Source organism: Rhea americana, unplaced genomic scaffold (genome assembly GCF_003343005.1).
Source record: "Rhea americana isolate MKP2758 unplaced genomic scaffold, rheAme1 scaffold_168, whole genome shotgun sequence".
Taxonomy (NCBI): domain Eukaryota; kingdom Metazoa; phylum Chordata; class Aves; order Rheiformes; family Rheidae; genus Rhea; species Rhea americana.
Genome location: NW_028185794.1, coordinates 142,407 through 158,788, shown reverse-complemented (window position 1 = coordinate 158,788; position 16,382 = coordinate 142,407). Strand labels below are relative to the sequence as shown.

The 16,382-nt window shown below is 53.3% G+C and overlaps 2 protein-coding genes across 4 annotated transcripts in view; one reads left to right on the top strand and one right to left on the bottom strand.

Annotated features, from left to right (window-relative positions):
* Positions 1 to 6,443, top strand: part of ALPK3 (alpha kinase 3) — a 34,160-nt gene extending 27,717 nt beyond the window's left edge. For all 3 annotated transcript variants that reach the window (XM_085300688.1, XM_085300686.1, XM_085300687.1), the window contains 8 exons: positions 24 to 171; positions 1,601 to 1,728; positions 2,356 to 2,391; positions 2,525 to 2,799; positions 3,203 to 3,291; positions 3,681 to 3,898; positions 4,094 to 4,142; positions 4,406 to 6,443. In XM_085300688.1, coding sequence (XP_085156814.1) covers positions 24 to 171; positions 1,601 to 1,728; positions 2,356 to 2,391; positions 2,525 to 2,799; positions 3,203 to 3,291; positions 3,681 to 3,898; positions 4,094 to 4,142; positions 4,406 to 4,718 — 1,256 coding nt within the window. In that variant the 3' untranslated portion in view covers positions 4,719 to 6,443. The remainder of the gene's footprint in view (positions 1 to 23; positions 172 to 1,600; positions 1,729 to 2,355; positions 2,392 to 2,524; positions 2,800 to 3,202; positions 3,292 to 3,680; positions 3,899 to 4,093; positions 4,143 to 4,405) is intronic.
* Positions 6,444 to 7,031: 588 nt separating this feature from the next.
* Positions 7,032 to 16,045, bottom strand: LOC146598204 (sodium/nucleoside cotransporter 2-like). Its single transcript, XM_085300753.1, has 17 exons — positions 15,977 to 16,045; positions 15,806 to 15,903; positions 15,247 to 15,338; positions 14,606 to 14,795; positions 14,044 to 14,185; positions 13,127 to 13,240; positions 12,645 to 12,722; positions 12,178 to 12,258; positions 11,752 to 11,832; positions 11,483 to 11,608; positions 10,023 to 10,153; positions 9,633 to 9,801; positions 9,191 to 9,388; positions 8,656 to 8,737; positions 8,004 to 8,102; positions 7,455 to 7,566; positions 7,032 to 7,152 (listed from the first exon to the last, which is right to left on the bottom strand). Exons 1-17 carry the CDS (start codon positions 16,043 to 16,045, stop codon positions 7,032 to 7,034), a joined length of 1,983 nt encoding a protein of 660 aa, XP_085156879.1.
* Between the last annotated feature and the right edge of the window lie 337 nt (positions 16,046 to 16,382).

The window sequence follows — 16,382 nt, the reverse complement described above, 5'->3', positions numbered from 1 at the left end:
GTCTCTTTGCACCCTGTCGTTAGCTCCACAGGTGATTCGTAAGATCAGGGCAGAACAATTTTCCGATGCATCAGGAAACCTGAAACTTTGGTGCCAGTTCTTCAATATTTTGAGCGATTCTAAGCTGATGTGGTACAAGGACGAGATCCCTGTAGCAGAAACTCGAAGGAGGTAACCTGCCAGCTCTGCTTTATTTTAGTCTTTGTGCATGTTAAATACAGCTCTGGCCCTCATGCCTATTGGGGTGAAGGTGCCTCTTCTGTTAAGGCTGCATGGGAAGYGCATTGCATGGCACAGGACGTTGTGAACTCTATAATGGCAGTGCCCTGGGAGGGAAGGCTTGCCTGGATGTGGAATGGCTGCCCTACTTGTCCTGTTGATACTCCATCCAAAGTCTGGCTGTGATTTGGGGGCTGATGCTTTGAATAGCAAAGCTCTGAGGAGGGCAGAGGTTGAAGCCGAGCCTGGGGAGGGCAGGGAAAGTACTGTGCGCATCTCAGAGTTTAAGAGCTGGGTGTGAGATAAAAACTRGGACCCCTAGTGATATATGTGATGCTGGTGGCAGTGCCTGGAGGGTCTACTTGCTGCACCCTCGCAGGCACATCCATACAAGCAACTCTGGTAAGTGTCAATGGAGAAAAACAAGTTCCGGCCATGCCCTCTCCACCTTTGGCATGGCCCTTGTGCTTGGAGAGCATTTTCAGACTTCTGGGTGGCATACTGTGTTCTGGATATTCCTTTGAATATAATAGGGAAAGCTCTTTGTTCTCAAGCCTAGGCAAGCAATGACTTGTGTAGTAACATCATCCACATTGGATGGGATTTGCCTAATACATCTGAAAGTCACCTGAGCTCCCTTTATAGTGAGCAGGTAGAAAGAGGTGCATTTGGGGCACAAACTGTCCCCTGCAGCAGATACTTGAACTGGGGCAGATGGAGGAGCAACCATTTCCTTCTGTCTGAACAGGGAATGCAGCCAGCTCAGCCAGCAAGACTCAGGGGGAGGCTCCCACCTCTTCCCTGTGCAGTTCGTCATCGTCTTTGGCTAAGAGGAATTGCCAGCCCAAAGCTTGGTGCTACAGACTGGAGCAGATCAACAGCCTGCTGATATAAAGCTCATGCTCTACCAATCCTTTGGAGAGAGAAAGGCTGCGGGATGGGAAGTAGYATCTGCCCTTGCTCATGAATTGGTTGAAATGTAGCAGGAAGCTTTACACCTCTGTGCCTGTTTGGCTTCCAGCGATGCTATCCAGACAAGGATTTAGTAGCCCAAGTACGGCCTTGATCTCAGCCATGCTCAGAGACTAGTTCCTTTACTGGGTATGAGTGTGGGGTTGCAGCTCAGCTGCAGCCAGGATTTACTGTGAAGACATGCATCTCTGTACTGCAGGGCAGACCTCCTAATGCCATGATGTGCTGGGGGAACAGCTGGGACCCTGCTGCCTTCCCACATGCCCTTGGGCTAGCTGGGAAGTGAAGTTCCTTTTCTCAGCAGGGTTTGCTTTCTTTCTAGCCCTTTTGCAATTTGCTGGAGACTGTGGTGACCATGAAAGTGTACTAGCCTATGATAGGGCTGACATGATGTTTTGATTACTTGCAGTGCTGGTGACGAGGGCCAGGCAGCCTTGGCTATTGTGCAGGCATCCCAGAAGGACTGTGGGGTCTACCGGTGCGTGATAAGCAATGAGTACGGCACTGACTCCACTGATTTTCTGCTCAGCCCAGAAGGTGAGAAATCCTTAGCAGCCTGGGCAGCTCTCTTAGCTACCTGGATGTACAATGGGATGGCACAGAGGGGCCTGGAAAAGGCTTGGTGGTGGGTCATGGAGAGGGAACTCTGCAAGCCCTGTAATACCACCTCTCCAAGGTGTGCTCCACCTCCGAGCAGCAAATCTCACCTTGGGATCAGTTCTCCTTGGGACAGTGTAGAGGCAAGCCTGGTGGGAGTGGGCATAGATTTGGGCTGGGTGGCCTGGGTTTAGCATCAGGGAGAAGGCAACCCAAATGATTGTGGGATGCACTCTGAGCCTGGACAAGAGCACTGCAAGGGTGTGAAGGGCCTGAACTCTGCAGAGGAGGGAGTGACATCYGGTTGGACCATGGTGCTGTTCTCTGCAGAGTGCCCATCAGTTAGTTCTGACTCAGAAGTACTCTCTTTTTGGGGTCCCATTGAGATGCCAAGCCCAGGCCTTGAGTAGAGCAGAAGATGCTTTCCAAGGCAGACTTGCCCGTATTAATTTGAGTGATTCAGGACATCTTTTTTTGTGATCCCTTCACATAAAATTGCATGGGCAATGGGGCTGGGTGGCATCCTGACAGGACCCTGACTGCTCTCCTGCCTTGTGTCTCCTGCAGTTCTTTCAGGATTTATCTTGCGGGAAGAGATTGAAGGTAAGGGCAATCTGCTGATGAGCTATGAGTGCTGCTGCAGCCACCACCTCTTGCTGCGTGGATGCAGGCAGCTCAGTGGCAGGGGCAAGGCATGCCTGCTGTGTCCCTGCTCACCAGCTCTTCCCTCCATCAGTTGGTGAGGAGATCGAGATGACACCCATGGTGTTTGCAAAAGGCTTGGCTGACTCAGGCTACTGGGGGGATAAGTTCTTCGGGCGTGTTGTGAGTGAGGACATGGAAGTGGGTGCCGGCTTCCTGCGCAAAGCCTGCCGCGCCAGGGCCATCTATGGCCTGGAGCCTGTCTTTGAGTCTGGTCGGACCTGCGTCATCAAAGTGCACAATTTCATTGTCTTTGGGACCAAGAATGAGAACAGCCTCATCGAGAAGAACTATGATATCACCATCCAGGTGGGCACAGCAGCTTCCCACTCTTGTGGGGCAATCTGGGGCTCTGGGTGCCCTCTGCTTTCCTCCTGCACTCCTTCCTTGTCTGTATGAGCCACAGTCCTCAGCTCTGCTTCCAATTTCTTTATTTCCTTAAACTTTTCAAATGCTCTGGATGGGCTGAGCCTTGTCCCAGCAGGGCTGGCACTGTACTTGTTGTTCCTGGCTTCAGCTCTTCTCCCTGAGCAGCACAGAGTTGCTTGTAGGATTCCTGTCACTTGTCATTCATCTGCCAGGACAGGGAACAGACTGGTAGTGCTACCACAGGATGCCTTGTGAGGTGGGGAGTCCCAGGGAGGTTTGGGCACTGGCTGCCTAGCTGATGTGAAGCAGGAAAAGGCTCTGACTCTTTTGCTTGAATCCCCAGGAATGTAAAATCCAGAACTCCAGTCGAGAGTACTGCAAAATCTTTGCTGCTGAGGCACGAGCTGTCCCCGATTTTGGAGCAGTGCCTGAGTAAGTAGGGTATTGTGATGCTCTGTTGGCCTGGTAGCAGGGTGAAGCAGCTGGATGATAGGGAGGGTTCCCCATGGGAGCTGGGGAGATCCCAAAGGGTGGTGCGCTCTTCTCCCATCCTACTGCGCATCAAGCCCAAGGGAGGAACCCAATACCTAGGCATGTTAAGGAAGTCGAACCCAGGGAAGTTGTGGGAGGTTGAAGAACTGTGCCAGGGACTGGCAGGCTGATTTCTGACTCTGGCAGATGTGCTGGAGCTTGGCTTGGGGAGCAGAGTGGGAGAGGTGGAAGAGAAGGCTGTGCTTGCAAATGGCTGGTGTAAGTCTCCACTTGATGAGATGGGAGAGCTTGTGAGCTGGTGCCAACCCCAACTGTGTTGTGCTGTGCAGGATAATACCTCTGTACCTGATTTACCGGCCGGCTAACAACATCCCCTATGCCACGGTGGAGGAGGATCTGGGGGGGCCCTGCGAGCAGTACTGTGTCACCGAGAGAGATGGCAGCCTGGTGRCAAGGGGCACCTCAGAGATTGTGCTCAAGTGCTGCACCTTCCAGCATTGGGTCTACCAGTGGACGAATGGAAACATCCTTGTGACTGACATGGAAGGTAATGGGATCTCCTGCCTGATTCRTGTGGCTCCTCCCCACACTGTGACTTGTGAAAGGAGGAGGAAAAGCCCCAGCTTAGGCCTCTGTGCCATAATCAGGTCATCCCTGCTCCAGGGGCGATGGGCCTGCCTTTGGCACTGGTGCTGAGCATCCTTGTCTGGGCTGAGACCAGTTGTTCTCTGTTTCATTACAGGGGTGGGATGGAAGATGACCAACGTGAGGATAGCTACCAATCTGAAAGGGTAAGTGACCCTCCAGCTGCTGTCTCACAGCAGCCCAAGCAGTCTGTAGCTCTGCTGCTTGCGTTGCAAAAGAAACAGTGCGGCGGTGAGCACAGCTGGGCTCCATCTTCGCTAGCCAGTGTCCAGGAGCTCTGCAAGGCTGGACCCAGTTATCTCGAGTCACTCCTGGCTGGTGGGCCAGAAGAAAGAGCTACTGGCACTGGAGAATAAAGGCAAGTGGGAGGTCTTGCGTGAGTCAGGGCTGAGTGTGACTGTATTGACAGGTACCAGGGGCTGAAGGAAAGCTGCTTCCCATCCCTGTTGGAGCAATTTGCAGCTACTCACCAGTGCAACCACTACTGCACCATCCTCGGCCTGAAGACTCTGGAGCCAGCCAAGCCCAAGGGCTCCAAGAGCCCCTCCATGGGCAGGAAGTCTGCCCAGTCCAGCCCTCAGCTTCCAAAGAAGGGCCTGGCAAGTCCCCAGGGCACCCGCAAGGCTGCTGTGAGCCCCAAGAGCTCCCGGAAAGCGGGAGAATTGGGGGAGGCCCAGGCAGCCTCCAAACTCRGATCTGGAGAGACCGGCCACCCTCAGTAGCTAGAGCCGCCTCCKCTGGGACTCTCTGCTCCGGCCCTGAGCAAAAGCAGCCAGAAGGCAGTGTGCACCTGCGCACCCCATTGGGAAGGGGGAGACCTCAGTTGGCAGCCGCTGTCGCCACTCTCCTTCCTTCGGCTCCTGCTCTGGCTCGTAGCATTTGTGTTGTTTGTGGTGTGCTAGTGAAAGAGCGACCTGGCTGGATTCACAGCAGGGCCTGCAGAGCTGTGGGCATTACAGCGCTGGCCCACGGTTGCTGTCTTATTACCTCTTTAACATAAGCTACCACCAATGGTGGAGCCTGTGGGGCTGCCCTGTGTGGTGAGGCTTGCTTTCCTCTCTTGACTGTCCATTTAGCTTTCTTAAGCCCAGCGCTGGTGCCTTGCCCTTGTGTGCTCAAGGCAGGGGCCATCAGCCCTGCTCCCTTGGGCTTTGTCTGTGCCAAGCTGATCTACAAGGCCCCCTTCTGGCAGTGTCCCCAACGCTTGCCAAGGTGACTGGCAGCCTAGGCTGTTCTGCCTCGCAGCATCTTTGTCTTCCCCCAACACATGCCACTGCACATAACCCCCTTAGTGTCCTCCCTGTAGACAACGAGTCAAACCCTGCTGGCGCTTCATGTCAAGGATGCAAACCCAAACAGGGCCCACCTGGTCCCATTTGCCGTACAAAGCACTGGAAAAAGGCAACACGTATCGCTGCAGGTGATTTTAGTGGCAAGCTGCAGCTCTTGTGCTTCTTTGCTGCTTTTGTTTGGGGAACCTGTCATGTGGGATGATGCCGGTGTTGGTACCAGTGCTGGCGGCTGCATGGCAATAGGGGTTTGCTCCCTTGCCTCCCTCTGCACTCCTACCCTCTTCCTACACCCTGGGGCAAGCATCACAAGGTCCCTGGGGCATCCTGCCCTGTTACAGGGTGGATGCTGAGGCTGGGCTGRTGGTGCTGCCAGTGGGTGCCAGCCATGCCACAGTAAGGCTGCTCTACCTCACACAGGGCACCCAGGAGCTGGGGGAGGCCTCCCCTGCATGCTGAGGGCTGCTGTGCCACATATGGCCTTTTGGCCTGCTCCTTCAGCTTACTAAGTTCTTGACACCCCTTGCCTGTTTGCCATATGCAAACCCTGCCTGGCCATGTAACACTACCCAGACACCCTTACTTAGTTCCACCCCTGTAACGCCCTGTGTCATACCCCAGTGGAAGCAGCAGCTCCGCTGCCAGCTTGTCTGCCCTGTGCACCTGCAAAGGATGGTGCCGAGTGGACTTAAAGACTTCTGGCCATGGCAGGAGGCAGCAATGGATGGGCAGTGGTGCTCAGGCTGGAAAGTAAAGTGCCCTGAGTTGAATCAAGCCTCCGTCAAACCCATTAGCTCGTCAAGGTGCACAATAGCCAGCAGAATGTGGCAACTCGCAGCGTTTGCTGCAGTGACACTTGCTAAGAGCTCTTGTCCCAGATCTACCTGCTCCTGTCTCACTGTAGAGCCTCACATTTTCTAGGGCTCTGGAGAATGGGGTTTGGTATGTGATACCACCCTGTAAGAGTCATGAGGGCATTGATGTTCCATCCCAAATGTGGCTTCCAGCAGAGGAGGGAATGCATCAGGTCGGGAGTACGGCATGTTCTGGGGCCCTGGTGCTTGCTGTCAGGTCATTGTAAAATAACGATGTACATATGTGGCCGCAGTGGCAAACAGCTGTGCTCGAGTGCAATAAAGCAAGAAGGACTGGCCTGTTTCCCTCTGCTGTGGTCTGTACAGAAAAGATGCCGCGGCTCCCTGCTGGGGGTCTAGGGCCACCTCTGTGGCACCCAAATGGGGCAAGATGGTGTGGCTTGCGTTTGGGGAAGGATGGGGCTCTATCCTTATCCTCACCCCTTGGGGAGAAGAAGGTGGGTGGAACCAGTTCCTGGAGGTGGCATCTGGCAGAGGGTCATCTCGCAAGATCTGCAGCAAACATCAGCTGCAGGGAGCTCCAGTTGCAGAGTACAGCCTGAGCAAAGCATCCCACACCCTGTCCCCTACAGGAAAGCGCGGTTGAGTGCCAGAGAGCAACACAGAGGGCTCATGGTGAGTGCATGGTGATTTTCCTCATTTATTAGGGAGCTGTCCTCCCCATCTGCAAGGCCAATACCTCAGCGTGGGTTGCAAGGCTCACAGTACTATGTGGCATCACCAGGKCAGAGGAGAGAAGTACAGGTGCGTGGGTCTGTGCTGGGGATTTTTTTGCCTTTGGGTGTAGGCCTGGCAGATCCTGGTGCTTGCAGGCCTTTTACCACAGAGCAGGCATCTGCCTGCACCTTTGGGTGCTGCAACAAGGCTAGGCTCAGTCTGCACATGCTGTGTGGTTGTAGTGTCCACAGCACTGGATTAGGTACGGCATGGTCTCCTCCACCCCTGCCCAGGGATCCTTGAAGGAAAGGGTCCCATTCTCCTCAAGCAATGAGCTGGAAGAGGAGAGAGACATAGTCAGGGCAAGCTGCCCCCCTTCTTCACCTGCCACCTTGAAGCCAAGTATTTGAATCCTTATCCAGGCTGCCCATTCATCATGTCTTCCCAGCAGGAGAGCCACATTGCTGGGTGCCAGCCATGCTGTGGCACAGAGTTGTAGGATGTGAGGGTGAAGAAGATGGAATACCTGGACAAGCTGTAAGGTCCACCATCTGGCTGTGGCTGTGACCCTGACACATGTGGATCCCTAGATAGGGTCATACAGCATATGCCTCCTGTGGCCTGGCCATGCACCCACCTGGCAAAGAGCTGCTTGCAGCATGTGTATATGGCATAGCTGGTGGAGCTGAAGTTGGTGTTGCTGAGGAACGTCACGCAGTCACTCATCTCTGTTGGCACGTAAAGGAGGCCTGGGGGACAGGACCTTGTGGTTGGGGCTCTCGGACCATGCTTGCAAATCCTGTACCTGGACTTGGCTTGCAYGTCCCCTACACCCCCCACAAGCAGCTGCAGCTGTGACCCCAAGGAGCTCCTTGCAGTGCCACAGAACCCACMCTCAAAATATCCTGATCTCAGCCCTGGTGAGGGTGGGGGACCCCTGCAGAGCTAGGGGGAAGCAAAGGGGCATCTGGGAAGCCCTGGCAGAGCTGTGAGGAGAGCAGGGGCTTTTGGAAGCTCTAGCAAGGGGTTTTGGAAGCCCTAGCAGGGCCATGGGAAGGGCAGGCCAGCCATCCCCATCCTGTCACATGCATTTACAGGGGGTTTCACCCTTCTGCATGCCCCTTCCCAGCCCTTTCTTGACTCTCAGCTGCCCTCTGGGGCTGCACTGCAGTGAGCAAGGACCTACCTGCTAGGCAAGCGTTGAGCATGGAGACGCAGATGCCAGTGAGCAGGGCTCGCAGCACTATGGAGGCAAAGTCACCCTTGCGCTGGGGTACCATGGAGGCTGCGGGCAAAGCAGAGACTGGGCTCAGCTGGACCCTTGCCCTCACTCTGCCCTAGGTTAGGAGCAGCTGCAAAAGGGGATGCATCCCCGGGTTCCCTCTGCCATGTGAGGCTCTGTCCTGGGAACTGCTTCTCTAACATGGTGCCTTGGAGACATCACAATCTTTCCACCAGGGACTGACATGCTGTCTGCCAGCACTGGTGGAGGTGGGTGCTGGCAGAACACTGTGCATCCTGCACCCATCGGTGTTTGATCCAGTGCTGTCGGCATTGATTGTGCTGCCCTTTGTCCCTATGACTTGGTAGCACCTGGACTGGTGGGTTGTGCCATGGCCCTCACCTTTGAGTGAGGTGCAAAAATCACCCTTACCACCTCATGAGAGTCCCATTTTTTTTCTGTGTGCTGGCAGAGATGGACACAGTGGCTCACAGATGGCAAATGCCTCCTACCACAGCTGACTGTGTGCTCCCAATGCCTGGGATCCCACTGCCCCATGCTCAGGGACCCTGAACACTGGTTGCACTCAGGGACTCTAGATGTGGGTTGTACTCACTCAGGCCTCCCAGCATGATCCCGATGGAGCTGAGGTTGGCAAATCCACAGAGTGCAAAGGTGGTGATGCTCTCAGCTCGCTCCTGCAGGACACAGCAGCAAGGGATGGTCACCTCAGCACAGGAACAGCCCCAGTAGGCCCACAGCACCCAGAGATGAGCACTGTGATGTAGCTCCCAGCCCAGTTGGGCAGGATGGAGATGAGCCCCCCCCCCAACCTTGCCTTTTCTCCTCCAGACTTTTCTGGGAGCAAGGAGGCAGGTGTTGGGCTGCCTGCCTGTGGAACAGGCTGGGCTGAGAACAGAACGGGTATGGCAAGACCCTATAACACCATGATATGCCCCACTGGAGAGCAGGAGAAATGGAAAAGGACTTCACTGACTGCTTCAGATGACCATGTGCCCACCAAGTGAGCTGGACATTCAAGTCTAGCTGGCCAGAGCTGTCCTCCCATCCCAACACCATCATCCATTTGTGCCCATTTCACTAGGCACCATTCCCGCCCTGTGCCCGACAGGATGGCAGGTGCCTCTCACAGATATCCATTGCTTCCGGGTCCCATCCCACTCTTCCAGGCCTGACAGTCGGTTCTTCTTGTACGTGGCCAGCTGCTGGTATGCCACAAACTCGTTCAAGAAGATCTTGATCCCCAAGAGCTCAGCCACCAGCGGCGAGTCTGCCCAGTCTGCCCCCATGAGAAAGGCCACTGGCATGAGGACATAGGAGCAGATCACCTGGGAAGAGCATCCCAGAAGGAATTAACTCTGACCATTAACAGCTGACCATCTGCATTAACTCCCAGCGTGGGCACCTGTAGCCAGGATTTCACCTGTAGCACTCAACAAGGTGAAAGTTGACCAAGAAAGGGTCTCAGCAGTCTACTGAGGCAGTGGGCAGCAGTGGGGATGGAGGGACACCGTGGATGGGGGATCTGGCAGGGTGAGGACCATGAGCTGCCTTCAGGCCAGCAGTAGATACCTGGAAGGAGAGCCCCTCGATGTCCACCATCTCCCCAAACCAGCGCAATGTGGCATTGATAAACTCCAGCACTGCCAAGAAAGCAATGAGGTTGGCTGCGATGTTAGCCACAAGCCCCACCGAGGCAGCAGCCCCATTGCCAGCAGCTTCCAGGATGTTCCTCTCCTCCCTGCAAGGGAAAAGAGCCTGATGGGCTCATATGGCCAGGCATCCTCCACTCAAGATCAGCTCTTGGTCCCTGGATGTACCACACTGTCCACACATCACACAGGCTCTCCCAACCTTGAATTCCTCATGATACTTGCACCTACCCCCAAATTGTCCCCACAGGTTCCCTGGTCTGGCTGGAGAAGTGCAGTCCCACTCCTTCATCCCTCTGCCCCCACTCACCCACAGGAAAGGCGGATGTTTTCTTTGCCCTTGAACTTGGACTCTTCAACTTCAGGGTAGACAAGTTTGGACATGGCGAGAGCGCAGGGTGCAGCCATCACGGAGGCTGCAATCAGCGACGCTGCGTCTATCTGCAACGTGCAGACCATGCACTCAGACCTGGCATCTCTGTGCAAGGCTGTGCTGCACGATGTGCCACCCTGGGGTGCCCCTAGCACAGGGCTGGCATGGGTGAGCAATGCTTGGAGCAGTTCAGGGCTCTCTGTTTGCTCAGCTGGCTCATCAGAGTGGCATAATGTCTCTCTTTTTCCCTGTCTTGCCTATACACAATGCTTAGGGCAACTTGCCTGGATGGAAGTGTTGCTGGAGCCATAACTATCATGTCCCTGGAGACATTAATCTCTCTTGCTATTTGACCTCATCTTGATTATTCCTGTTCCTTCCTTGTCCCTTTTTATCAGTATCAGAGCAATAGTTTGTGCAACTTTGTGAACCTTTACCTGCTGACGAGCAGCCAAGCTTCCAGCAGGAGTGGAACATTACAGTAATCGCCTCTTCTCACTCCTCCTCTGACCTCTGGGTGATTATTTCTTATTTCCCTGATCTTTCACCCTTAGCTTTATGTTTAAAGAGACTAACTAATGTTTAATTAGAAGGATCCCTGCCAGTAGGTTGAGGGGAAGCATTATTCCTCATTACGGAGCACTGATGAGGCCACATCAGGATACTGTGCCCAGTTTTGAGAGACTGATGAACTGGAGAGAGTCCAGCAAAGGATCCCCAAGATGGTCAGGGCACAGGACCTTCAAGTAGATGCTGAAGGAGCTGGACTTTTTTAGCTGGGAGAAGAGAAGGCTGAGGGGAGGGGGATCCTAACTGGTATTTCCAACTACCTAAAAGTGGGCTATGGAGAAGACAGATGGATGCTTCTTGGAGGTGCCTAGTGAAAGGAGTAGAGGCAATGGTACACATTACAGTAGGGAAATTCCAGCTGGACATAATGCAAATATGTTCTCCATCACTGGGACAGCCATGCAATGTACCAGAGAGCTGGAGGAAATCTCCATCCATGAGGATTTTCACTACCAAACTAGACAAGGCCCTTACTACCCTGGTCAGGCTTTGCCACCAGCCCTGCTCTGGGCAGAAGATGGATCAGAGGGTCCTGAGTCCTTCCAGGTTAAATTATTGTGTGATTCAATTAAAAGATTTGTGCAGGTCTCTGTACAAGGACACACAAGGAGGGTCCCATGGCAGTTCATTTGATGCAGTAGGGTGCCCCATTTTTTGCCAGACCAGTGAAGATGAGGCTGGACATGGATGCACTCTTCCTTCACCATGCTCACTGAAGGGGACTACTGGGCACCTGAAGGGGGTCTCCCTAGCAAGTTTTGGGTGGTTCTTGTATACCAGGGCTCCCACGTAGGGAGCATGTGACACACACCTACTCATGCACTCACCCCAAAAGAAATGTAGGCTCCCATCACACTGCCTGCTATGGTGGAAAAGCCACCAGTCATCACAGCATGGATTTCTGAACTGGTCATGTCTGCAAGGTATGGGCGGATGAGCAGCGGGGATTCAGTCTGCAAGACAGAAAACCTCTGCCGTCCTCAAGGCAAGGCCACACAGGGCTGCAGGTCTTCGGGGAAGGGAGGAGAAGATGCTTTCTCTGTGGCAGGTTTAGTGCAAGGGCTGAGGAACTAGATCTCCTCCCCAGGTTGCTTACCTGTCCCACAAAAATGTTTCCTGCCACACTCAGGGTCTCAGTGGCAGTGGTGCCCATCGAGACCTGAAGCACCCAGGAGATCTGGGGAAAGACAAGGCCACCAGCTTCAAAAAGGCTCCTGTCACCTCTGCTGTGCTCCCCTGCAGAGTGGGCAGCATCCAGCTCTCCAACCTGCCCTCCCCAAGCTGCACAGAGGTGATCTTGGGAASTGTTCCCAGAGCACATAACAACATCAAGGCCCACAGACCACAAGCAACATCAACCCAAGGGCTTGGTTTTCTCAGGAAGACGTGAAAGAAAGAGGGATTGTGTGTCTATCATTTTAGGAGGACAAATCACCCCAGATTAGTATCATCCCAATTTTCATGAGACATTCTGCAGGTCCTTTTTTCAATCATCGTATCAAAGTCTGGTGTGAGGCCCTACCTTGAGAATGAGCCACTGCATGATGCCGAGGTAGTAGAGGATGGACATGACACAGCTGAAGAAAACAATGATGGGCAGAGTCTGCAGGCAAGGCACCAGGGCACAGGATTAAAGAGGAGTTGAGCAGCACATCTAAGTACACTTAGGGACCAGGGCTCCCCACTCCTTGAGCTGACCATGCTGTGGTGTTGCATAGTAGCACTGGACATGGGCCAACCCATGCACTCCAAGCACCACAGCACTGGTCATGCCTGGCAGGGATGATGCGGATCAGTTCTCAGTGCAAATTCCCCAGGGCACCGAGGAGATCCGTGGGTGGGTACAAGGCTGAAGGAGACCTGTCCTGGACCTATTTGAGATCTGGTCTAGCAACCATAGTTGCATTCAGCTCCATGCTCTTCAAATACCCAAACTGGAAGAAAACCAGGCTCTCCTCTCCCTCCCTATATCCCATTCCTCAAGCTGACCTGAAAGGCAAAGATTTCTCCAATGAGCGTGTTCCCAAAGACGAAGCTGGAGCCAGCTGTAGTGTAATTCAGGAAGACCTGCAAGTGGAGATATTACACGGTAGGACAGCTATCCCTATTAACTCTTTTCCCAATGTCTCACTTCTACTTAGTAGGCAACTGTTCTCCCACCTCAACCCCTCAGCTCARTTCATTGCCCCAACAGATAATGAAYGACCCTGTGAAACCTAAACTGAGGATATTAGTGGGCTGTCTCTGAGCCATGGGGCACTGCTCCAGCCCACAATGGACACTGCACCAAAGGACCCAGGATGCTGTACAAAAGCAGAAAAGAGCGGGCTTTTCTCCACTTCCAAATAAAAACCTTTGTGAGTGTGAAGTCCCTGCAGCTTCTCAACCCAATGCCACCCTTGGCTTTTCTTGCTGATCCTAGGGGAGCTACTTGGAGGGCACAAGCACAGGATGTGTTGAGCAGACAGTACCTGGATCTGGTCACCCAGCCACTGGAATGCTTGGATGCCAGGGGTTGTTCGGAGGATGAAGAGCCCAAGTAAAAATTCCAGGACAAGGCCCCAGAAAACTGCTCTCCAGGACACCTGAGAACAAGAGCAGAATGGGGACTCAGATGTTAGCAGAGCCTACAGACTTCCCTCTCCAGTCTCCTGCCTCTGTCAACAATTGCACATCACAGACATCATCACATTGTGCCCTGAGTGATGGTCACAGGAATGTTTCTAAAGAAAGTGTTACAGAAACCTGCAAGCACAGGTTGCTGATAGAGGAAGGAGAAAATGAGGCGTTGGGACTCAGGAAATGGCTGATGGAATATAACCTAACAGGCCTACCTAGGAGAAGAACACAGAGATTTTCTAGTTGTCTGACTAGTATTACACATTCCCTAGAGTAAAATTTGCTCTTTACTAACTGTTTGGAGGAAGGGGGTAGAGAGATTGCCCTAAACATTTAAGTGGGTTGAGTTGGAAGTCAATGAGACTTCATTTCAATTGCTTCTGCCCAAGCCATTCAGAGTGCTCCTCCACCTGCCTGAAACCCATGAGAGAGCATGGTGCTGGGTCTGAAGGGATGAAGGATGTGCAGCAAAACAGGATGGAGGTACCAAGAGGGAGCCCTGAGATGAGCAGTGAAAAGGAGAGCAGAGCAATGGCTTTGGGATTCCAGCCATTCACCCTGGTCTCTGTTCCCCAGTCTGTCAGCTCCTAGCTCTGCCCAGGAGCCCTGCTGGCCCCTCTGCTTCCTTTGAGGAGTCCACGGGCTTCTCCTCTGCCTCAGTGATGGGTGGTCAGAGGATGCCAGTAGGCTACTTCCTCCTCAGCTTTCACTGCTGAGTGGTTACACCCAGTGAGGGGAGCAATGGCTAAGCCACATCTGAAATGCTTACTGCGCTGTGGTGCTTTGAGCAGGCAAACAGGAACAGAACCAAAAAGCAGAGACCAGCAAATGAGACAAGCTGTTCCGGATTTCTGGAGGTGTCCAAAACCAGCCATGCAACCAGACCGCCCAGGAGGACCACACACAGCAGCCTGCAAAGGAAATCCCAGGCTGTGTCGCAGAGGATGTCACCATGGGGAGCAGACACAGGACAAGCTCAGGAGCTAATTGTCCAGGAGATGCCACCATAAGGGCCATGCATCTAATGAAACTGGGGCTCAGACATAAATGCGGGATGCAAATTGCCATCACACTTGCTATTTGGCTGAACTTCCCATAATGGAGATCACTACTGAGGTAGAGGGGTGGCAGTAAGCCATTTTTGCCACAGCTTTTAGTGTTGCCCCCCAAGCTAGGCCATGCCTCGTCATTCACAAGGTGCCTGCACAGTACGAGGACAAGTGCCCAACACCAACAGCTGTCAGTCATGCCAGTCCAGCTCTGGCTGGGAAGCCAGGTGAGCGTGGATCCAGGCCTTAGGAGGAATGTGGCCCTGTCTCTTCCTGACTCACCATTTCAGCCACGGCCAGGACTTTTGGAAGCATTTCCGACAGGGTCTGAGGAGCTGCAATACCTTTGCCCCACAGTGCTTCTGGAAGAGACTCCAGCACATGAAGAAGACAACCAGAGCAGTCATAACAACCAAGGCGAGGGCTCGCTGGAAGTTGAGCCAACAGGCTGCAGCAAAGTAGCACAGGTAGGCTGGGGAAGGTATGTTGAGAGTCAGCAACGGCAGGACCATAGGATCATGGGATCATACTACTAACTGGGCCCAATGTTGAGGTGCAGTTCTCTCAACCCTCTTTCCATGGCCTCCCTTAGGGCTCCTATCTGTGTGGGGAGACCTTAGGGAGCACCACCCCAGCAGCCTGGCTCTGGGACTCATCAGTGACAGCATCTCTACTGTTTGGGGGCACACAGAGTGAGCAGAAGAGGAACAGCAAACCCCCTGGGTAGGGGTAGAAAAGGGAAAAGGACAGTGGGGTACAGGTAGCCCTTACAGGACACGAGTGATGAGGGGAGAAAGAAGCAGCTATTGGGGCTGATGAGAACAGATACAACYTCAAGGGAGATGCTCCCCAGTGCTTGGAGGTTGGGAGCATCACTAGCCAAAGGTTATGGAAATGGGGCCTCAGCATTGAGGAGACCTCACCTACACAAAGGAGTCCCAAGATGACCTTCCGTATTGCCTTGGCATGAGCCTTACAGAAATGCTTTGCCTTGGATGCCGGGTGTAGGGCCTTCCTGAGAAAGCAGCAGAGATGTGAGAGGCCCAGAAGATGGATCCAGACTCCATGACCAAAACTACCAGAGCTGTATCATGACCAGCATCATCAGCTTGCGTCCTAGACAGCATTTGCAGCAGYGGTATGGCAGTGCAGGTGTGCCTTGGCCTCTAGTAGCTATACTGCCTGCTCCAAGAGGAGAAAGCTGGCCTGTTATTGCAGGGGAGACCTCCCTGTACACCCCAGAACGCAGGGCACATTAAGAGGCTTGCTGTAGGTGGCTATACTGCTATGGGGACAGAGACTTACCACTGCCGCCTTACAAAACCATATATCCTACCTTGTCTATACAGCATGACCATACACTGCTCCCAAATCAGCTACTTGCAGTCCAGGTTTGACACCTGGACAGTACAAGAGCTTGATATGATGACTGGAAATATCCTACATGCAAAGTGCTGTGTGCATCTCCAGGGGAGATTTTACCTCCAGTAAGAGGAGTATCTGCCTTCCTCTTCTCTTCCCCTCTCCTCCTCGGTCTTCCCATATGGATCATCAGGTTCTTCACAGAGCCCCTCCTCCCCCTGAAAAATATCATTAGGCAGGGTACCCTAAGCAGCTTCCTGTGCCCAGACAAGAGGGGACAGGGAGATTTACCTGGGAGCTGAAAGCTGGGTTATCCAAGCCTTTCTCAAGGTTGACCAGAGTTATCTGGTTATCTTCCATCTTCAGGTGGACTGCAGTGTATTAGAGAGATGGCACTGCTAAGGGCCGACACACTGGCTTGGAGAGAAAATTGGGATCAGCTCTGGAAGGGAGAAATGTCTGACTGATTATTGAGTTTGGGACTCTGAGAGGAGGATACCCTTTGTAATAGAGATTCAGAGTGATTCTTGCACCAGCAAACTGAGGGACTAACGCCTGGAGTCCTCAAGTCATAGGGTTAGTGTGCTGGCTTGCTTGCTCTTCTCTAACTCCAGGAAGGTGTTTGCACTTCCTTACTTCTAAGAGATTACAGATGAGAATTAAACTCAGTTGATCAAATATGATACAATGGGGCTAG

Coding starts and splice junctions, on each gene's coding strand:
- LOC146598204 (XM_085300753.1), bottom strand. CDS start 16,045: ATGGAAGATAACCAGATAACTCTGGTCAACCTTGAGAAAGGCTTGGAT. Junction 15,339..15,805: donor AGATACTCCTCTTACTGGAG/GTAAAATCTCCC, acceptor CTGCTTTCTCAG/GAAGGCCCTACACCCGGCAT. Junction 12,259..12,644: donor GAGAAATCTTTGCCTTTCAG/GTCAGCTTGAGG, acceptor CCTTGCCTGCAG/ACTCTGCCCATCATTGTTTT.